This window comes from Phaethon lepturus, unplaced genomic scaffold (assembly GCF_000687285.1).
Source record: "Phaethon lepturus isolate BGI_N335 unplaced genomic scaffold, ASM68728v1 scaffold45410, whole genome shotgun sequence".
Lineage (NCBI taxonomy): Eukaryota > Metazoa > Chordata > Aves > Phaethontiformes > Phaethontidae > Phaethon > Phaethon lepturus.
This window is the reverse complement of record NW_010510660.1, coordinates 25,780-34,134: the sequence shown is the minus strand read 5'-3', so window position 1 is coordinate 34,134 and position 8,355 is coordinate 25,780. Positions and strand designations below refer to the sequence as shown.

Genomic DNA, 8,355 nt, shown 5'->3' with positions numbered 1-8,355 from the left:
TCAGCAGTAGACGGTTTTTTCTTTTTATATAAAATTTGCATTTGAAGCCCCTCAATTTGCATTTTCTCCAATCCAGGATTAAATTAGTTCCTCCCCCCCCAGTGAAATAAGTCTGGCTTTAATTTAAATTGCTATGTGAATACAATTTTCCAGGCAGGTAAACACAAAATAATTTTCACAGCATGTACTTTCTCAGGGTCTTTGACATGTGTATGTTGTGAGAGAAGTTGTTAATAAATTTGAATTTCAGAAGTAGCGAAAGAGAATATCCTTTTAACTATTCATTGCAAAATGCGATGCAACAGTTAGACGGATGAGAACATGATCAGAGATACAATTGTGGCCGTCAAGCCCGTTCTGAGGAGACAGACTCTTTTTTAGAGCGGTTTATTTTTCCATAATTAAAATTGTGGCTGTGTGATTTGGAAATTAGCCCTCTGTGTCAATAGGGAAGCGATGGATTTAGTCAGCTGGTGTTGCGGCTGCTAAAGTTCCTCATAACCGCTTGCCTGAAAAACCAAAATATATTTGAAGGCCTATCCAGAATGGTGCCAGTCATTCATAGTGAACGTCTCCAGTCTGATGAAACTCTGCTAGCTTCGATTTTCAGTAGCTTTTACTTGAAGAGAGGCTTATTGCAGGCTGCAGACCTCTTAGTGAACTTGCAGCGTAGCGTAAAGAAAACTTAAACGGCTGTTTGCAAAAACTTTGACCAGATTGTGTTTTGTGGGAAATCTACCTACAAAGAGTCAATTCGGGGAAAAGTTTGGCTTCAATTGGGCATTTTGTCAAGTCAGAGCTTCAAAATTAACTTCCAAGGTATTATAAAGAGCTGGGAATTATTTCTGGACAAATAATTTGTCAAAGAAACGGAAAATGTTCTTCCAAGAGGAAAGAGGGAGAAGGTTGACTTCAGTGAGTAGTTGGAGGCAAGCAAAGCAAACAAAAAGAGAAAAGATTTTTTTAAAATGGCCAAGCATTTGCTTTCGTCATTTGTGAAGCGGAACACTGAGCTGTTCTAATTTGAGTTTCTCAGAACGGAGACTGTAACTGAAAAGTTTAAAAATGCCTACATTTTAGATGTTTCGATTAATCCAGGCATGAAACGGAACATTTTATTTTGCACAGGGCAAAGGCCAAGAGAAATAGTTAAGCCAATACAAAATTCTTCAGGTTTTCCTTTTTGCTGAACAGGCAGAAAATACGGGTTTTTATTTGCTCCTTTACTTCGTTCTGTTTTGCTGTTTGGCTTCAGAATTGAGATCTCTTTCTGAGAGCGATTTTCAGATGCTGTTACACAAAGTAAATAGAAGTTTTTGGTGGGGATGTCTTTGCCATGTAGGTTTTAATTCTGGGTCTGGAAATGTTTTACCGTACTCTGCCACGCTTGGTCACAAACACCTGCTCGTCACTGCCGTCAGTTTTTCCTTGTGCCCATTTCCGTGTCTTCTCGTAATCCCAGTCTTCACCCTTGTTGGTACTTCCCTGTAAGCCCCGTTTCCCTGTGTTATTGTATATGGGGTCACCTTCACTTCTTCAGCCAGCCCCAGGGTGTTTATTGCATTGTGCTGTGCCCGTTTCCAATTCCTTGTGCCATCTGTTTGATTTTTCTCATTCTCAATTTCAACGCCTGTTACTGGCTGGAGGCGAAGCAGAGGCTGTACCCCTGGCAGGTCTGTTCCCAGCCCTCAGGTTGCTGGTGGGGACAGGTAGTAGTGTCATTCTTTTTAGCAAATTGTGCTTTAAGATCTGTTCCTGTGGCTGCTCTCCTGTGCTCATCTGGGTTTCTTGTTTGGTTTTTTCCCCCTTTTTAAAGTTAGGAACAAGACATATTTTGGAAACTATGCAGGCTGCAGGGCATCATATCAACACGCTGTTTCTGTGCGGTGGGCTGAGCAAGAACCCTCTCTTTGTGCAGATGCACGCTGACATTACTGGTAAGTTAGAGGAAGTGTGGGGAAGAGAGTGTAAACTACTTTATTTTAGGTGGCTAAATACTTTGTCTTTGGAAAAATAAATACTCTCTTTATATAGAACAGTATTTTGCTGGTTGGCCAAAAAGTGTGTAATGAAATGTTACTTCCTGCAAGACTGGATTTCCTGAAATATAAAGACATTTGAATAACGCAGAGATGAGGTGCAAACAAAGCTCCATACTTTGTATTGTTAGAAAACAGACTTCTGGAGAAACCTCCAGCATGATTTTCAATCTGCAGATCTTAGACTTACAGCTATTTTAAGAACGTGTGATAGTATAAATATAAAAACTTTGCATGGAATTTTTAAAACCAATATATAAAAATTACATGTCAGAGATATTTCTCACTATCAGATTTTTAAAAATTATTCAAAACATTCTGTAGAAATGATTGCATTCAGTCAGGTTGCAAGAAGTTAATTAGACAAGGATAATGTGCCTGGCACCTTTTGTAAGTATGGTTTGCATAAGATGTGTTTTACTAAAACCTCTACTAGCTTCACCCTATTTGAATTCTCTTGGACTTCTCCTGACACTTCCTGCTTGTGCTGGACATTGTATCCATCACAGAGAACAATTTTTTTCTGAATTACTTCCATGTCTGTATCATTAATACGGTTTAGGGGACAATTTCTGTATCCTTGCTTCCTGCATGGTGTTCCATTTGGTTGTGTAGAATTCCTGATGGGTGGAAGGTCCTGGGTACGTGATTCATTACAAGAGGAGGTCTCAGGCTTGCGTGGTATTTTTGGTCTCTCTTTAGCCAGTGTGTGTTGAACATCTTAGCACACCTGTGAGTCAGTTGAATATACTTTAAAAAATGTGGAAAAAATAACAAAATTAAGTGTAAAGGACTTCAGAGAAACTTTGAATGATGTGTGTTTTGGGTATATTTCAAATTAAGACCAGTTGAGCTGTCATGAATAAAGTTTAAGGCTCAGATTTGGGGCATTTGGTCTGGAGATCTGACTTGCCCTAACATCAAACCACACTTCATAACCTTGATGCAGGAGGGAAGATGAAAATATGCTTTATGTACTTACCTGAGATGAAAACCGAAATGGAGAAGCAAAAAGCATAATGCCTATTGACCTTAAAATTCACTAAATACATTGTAGTCAAAGTGATGCTTTCTGTTTGTGAAAAATGATGTTGTCAAGTCTGTGTCTTTCCTTATATAACTCAAATGTTTTAGGTGAATTTCAGCTATGTGTAGAGTTGGGATTCTGGCTCATGATGTGTAAAATAAAAGATCTGTGAAAAGGTATTCTGATTAAAATGTAATCAGAAGTTCTTTGACTGTAACTAATGGCCAAGTGCAATTCAGTACAAAAAGGCCTTTTTGCAGTCTGGAGTTCTCCCCCATTTGTAAAATCAGTGACTGACAAGGGATGTCAGAGTTCATCTAGCTGAAATGCTCGTGGTTATGTTGAACTCATTAGAGCCTATCAGATAAAATAACTAACATTCCAGGATCAATCCCCCATTCTTTCCTGAAAAGAAAAAAATCTGAATATATTATTGTTAGCTGCAAATGCCCATGACTCAGCCATGCAGACATCCAATAGATAATTTCACAGGCCACTTAAAAAGTATCTTGATCTTTTTGTTTGCCTGGTAAGAATTCTGTATTCATTCTGATGATGCGGGAAATGTGCAGTAAATTTTAGGGCACACTGAAAATTGCTTACTGCTTCAATGGCTGGCAAACAGCCACGTAGCTGTAAGCTCGAGTTTTAGATTGCCTGCATCTGTTCCAAGTTGACCCAAGTCCTGAGCTGTGGTCCATCCTAACCGGAGGAATGCCCAGGTGCCTGATCCTGCTTTAGTGTTTTTAAGGTCGATTTGTTTGGTCAGAGAAATTTCAGGGATGCTGTAATTGCACCAGTTCGCTGCTAGTAGTCATCCCAGCAATCAAACACCAAGGTCTCACTGTATCCGCTTTCTTGCCCTGTCGCTTTGCCTGTGCTAACTGTGGGAAGAAATGGCGCAGAGACCACTGTGGCACCTGCATGTCTTTGAAAATTCATTGTGAGCAGCTTTACACTGGTGGAACAGTGCAAAGTTAGCATAATGTAACTGGATGGCTGGAGTGCAAGGTGCATTTGCTTTGTATCAATACTTGTTTCTGATATATATATATATATATAAATAATTTTATTTCCCATTTTGAACAGTATGTATTTGCCTTTTCCTGTGTAGGAGTTGTTCATGGCTTACTTTAGATCTTCCTCCAAATTTCAGCTCCTTCTAGTCTTACAGTTGGCTCTCAGGAGCAGCATTTTTTGAGGCATAACATCATTGAGGCTATTCACAGAAGGAAGCACTCCTCCCACCACTGTGTTTGCATCATCATCATTCATTGAATGAAATTATCTCAGTAATGGAAATTTAGACACATGCCAAATACTGTAGGAATATTAGATTTTTTTTGGCTTAGTGAGGATAAGCATCTGAAGTGCAGCTAGAAAAGTGTTTAAACTTACGCTATTGTTTTAGATTTTTAAGGACAATTAAGAAAGCAGTCTGTTTTTTATTTATTAGTCTCTTTTCCTGCTGTTTTTACACTAGTAATACAGGTCTTAGAAAACTTGGTGTGAAAGTATATTCATTATAGTACCCATGGGTGATGAAACAATAATTTTTAATTTTACTTCAGAATATATATTGAGTTTGTTTGTTTGTTTATTTGACCAGTGTTTTAATCTTGTTTTCGAGTATTGCGCAATTTGGAAGTCAAGATTTCTCTTATTATTTCATACATAGCTTGTAAAAGTTTACTAGTCATATTTTCATGTCTTCCAGCAAACCAGACTGGCTTTCTTGGCTATATATTTAAAAACAAACACAAAGGATCTTTTTTTTTTTTGTCCATCGCAAAAGAAACAGAAAGGATACCACCCTGTTTTCCCCTTGAGATCAACTTTTAATAGGCACGTGGGTTTGGAGGGTGTGGGTAACAGGTTTATAGCAAGCCCTTTGAGATAAATAACCAGTGTCAAAGATCTGGGGGGTTGTTCTTTGTATGTTTTATGTTCTGCATTAATATCTTGCTGAAATTCTTTTATTTAAATTCTGCATTTTTCTTACAGCCTGGAGCCACAGAGCACAGAGGTTTATGTTAACCTACAGTAGACTGTAGCTCTGAATGGAGTTGTGAACATGGTTTTCAAGTCCTTTTTGTCTTTTTTGCTTTGTCTTTTTTGCTTTAACTATTTATTGTGCTGCCTGTGCAGCTCTGCTATATTCTTTCTAACAGAGGCATGGCTTTTTCTTGTATAGGCAAGCCTGTTGTCCTGTCCAAAGAAGTGGAGTCTGTTTTGGTGGGTGCTGCTATTCTTGGAGCTTGTGCTTCTGGGGATTTTGCATCTATACAGGTATGCAGTACCTGGGGTTTTTTTGTTGGCTTTTTTTTTGTTTGTTTGTTTGTTTGTTTTCAGTTTTAATGCGTTTTACAGTTTGACATTTGGCACCATGCATAGACTTTAATTCAAGTGGAAAAGTTTGTACCTTCTGCACAGCTGAACAAGAGCCAGCATTGCTTTCTCTCCACTCTTTTTAACTCTGTATGTTATTTAGGTGTATTTGTCTTTTGACTGTAGGAACATGCAGGTAGAAGCTGCTGTCTATGAAGTTAGGCCATGTCATTTTACAGACAAAAAAGGGAATTTGGCAAGGCTCTGATCCTGCAAGAAGGTCACACTTTCATCTCAGTTATATTTGTCCTACTTCCTTTCCTTCAGACTGAGGAATGTTAAACATAAGAAACAACATAGCACTATTTATGCACTAAAAAATGACACACCTATACCTCTTGTCTTGCCCACAGTAAATGCAGAGTTAATAATGAGGATGGAACTTCATGTTTGTTCATGTTATTTCAATCCATTAACAGCTGTAAAAGTAGCAGTCAGGCTTTTAAGTTCAGTGGATCAGCCAAAGCATGACTTAGCTGCATTTATATAAACAAGAGTAGTATACAGAAACCCGAAGAAGGATCTGAATGCCCAAAATCGTATCTGTTTTCCCACCTGGCAATTCCAGTTAGTATAAGACATCTCCTCTCCTCATACCACACAGGGACACTAAACAATACATTGCACCCAATTGGACAAAATTATTTATCTGGATGGTCCCTAGATGCACTTTTCTTTATAACATCAGGCACAGGTATTTGTAGGTGAAATTTTGCACAAAAACTTATCTAAATGTATTTGCTGAATTGGGAGGTCAGCTTCTCAACTTACTGATGGAGTTCCACTGGAATCAATGAACAGCTCAACATAAGCTGGAGAACTGGGCCGTGTTTGGCATTTTTCCAAATGTGAATATTCTACAGTGCTGTGTAGGCTAGCAGGAATAGCAGTTTCCTTTCATAAGAATTTTTCCATTAAAATTAATCCCATTGCAACAAATACATGGTATAATATATATATCTGTATTTAATAATTCTAGTGCTTATAAGGAGAACTTGTTTTGATAAATGTAATTTCAGTAGCAACTTTTGGCGACAGGACTTCGTATTTAATTCTTACTCTTCTGTTAATCTTCTGCCTTCAAATACATAGTTATTTCATTCCAAATTTAAGATGTTTTCCACTACTACACAATAACTGAACAGCTCACAACTGATTTTATTAAGTCTGTCTTCATAAAGACATTCACTAGAAAAAATCTAATGCTGTGAAATTTTCTGTGATGTGTTTTTATATAATTTTTGCATATTCATTTACCTTTATTTTTTAATCCTGCCCTTATCTATAAAAATATTTCAGAAGCAAGTCCAATAATGTTAGAACAGATATGTATATTTTATACATACGTACATATATGTCAGCCTGCATAACACACTCCTTCAGAAATCTTTATCAGAAACTAGATCCATGAACCAGCCATGTCACAGACTTTTTAATTTAAAAAGTGTTTGCTCTTTTACTGTTATGATATGTCAGGAGATACCTGCCTCTTTGGTTACGCGTATGGTTTTTGGCTTGTCATAAGTACAGTGCAGGTTCTGTGGGTCTTCCTGGAGGCAGCTTCTCCTAAGGGTTTACCTGTGACTGTCAGGAGCTGGGCTTCATGAGCCCTTCCCATTTCTGCTTGAATCAAGTAAGTTAATACCAGTACATAAAGAAAAAGAATAAATACAAGTTGCAGTCCTGTGCCTCAGCACTGCATAAGGAGTCTGGTTTCCCAAACTGCCGTTTTCGGTGCTTCAGCAGCTGTTTGCGTAAGGTCTGGTTCCAAGGGGTTTGCTAGTCAGCAGGGGAGTTTCCTTTTGTTTTGCTGAGTTTCAGGTCAAGCCCATGGGTTTCCCTGGGATATGTCTGAAACAGAAAAGGGGATAGTAGTTTGGAAACGACTGCTATTATACCTCCCACTGGGCATTTTGAGCATGTTTTTTTCCATCATACTGCCTGTGGTGTTCACTGGGAGCCAGGTGAGGCCCTGAATCCTATCCAGGATGCCACATCTCAGCAGTGTGAAGAAACCACCCGCTAACTGTTTTGGCTTAGTGTGTGTTCAGAAGATTGTCGTTAAAGAGTTGCCACCTATGACAACTTCAGTTGTATCATGCAGCAAATATGTTAGATTATGTAAAAATATTTTTAAAAGAATTCAGCTACAAGAAACAAGAAAGTGAATAAATGTCTTCTTGGGGGTGGTGAGGCATAAATGCATACCTAGCATTGCAGTTCAATATCCTTCTCTTACATTTATTTTTCTACCACATGTTCCAAAACAAACCTTCCTTAGAGGTGCTGGTGCAAACATTCAGCATTGTTGCAGTCTTTGCAAATGATAGAGGTTATTACTTGTCCTCTAATAGATGGTTTGTGCTGAATTATTGTGCTTTACAAAGCTCTTTGTCTGCTCAGTCTAATAGTAAAGAAGAAAATTGTATGTTTTTTACCAATAACCTCTTTCCTTATGTCTATGGTTGTTTGAAGGGGAATTTTTACTGTACTTGCCCCAGTGGCTGATCACATTTCTCAGAATGATTTTTGGACACTTCCACTCAATGTCAAAATCAAAACGCTTAAAAGCTGTCTGGTTTTTGTGAGCTGGCTGTTCTCCATTTTCTAAAAATTAAGCATCTTCAGGACAGCTTGGAAATAGCACCCAAAGCCAAGATGCCTCAAAATCACTTCTGATAATTGTAGTCCGTCTTTAACATGCTCTGCTGACGAGAGGACTGGCTGCTGAACAGACATGTAAAACCAACTAGTGATAAGCAATAGCAGTAGTGGCTGCCAAGCGTCGGCCAGGGAATGTGCATGTGTGCCGTGTAGTATGTGCACAGTGAGTGATGCTTCAGGGAGCTGGTGAGCCTATGGAGCGGGGCTGTTCCTGTGTCTGCATGCTAAATCTGGTGC

At 38.6% G+C, this 8,355-nt stretch overlaps 1 protein-coding gene across 1 annotated transcript in view; it reads left to right on the top strand.

Annotated features, from left to right (window-relative positions):
- FGGY (FGGY carbohydrate kinase domain containing) overlaps positions 1 to 8,355 on the top strand; it is a gene marked incomplete at its 5' end in the record, with an annotated part of 74,867 nt that overhangs the window by 41,215 nt on the left and 25,297 nt on the right. Inside the window, 2 exons of the mRNA XM_010281444.1 lie at positions 1,817 to 1,937; positions 5,261 to 5,355. Coding sequence (XP_010279746.1) covers positions 1,817 to 1,937; positions 5,261 to 5,355 — 216 coding nt within the window. The remainder of the gene's footprint in view (positions 1 to 1,816; positions 1,938 to 5,260; positions 5,356 to 8,355) is intronic.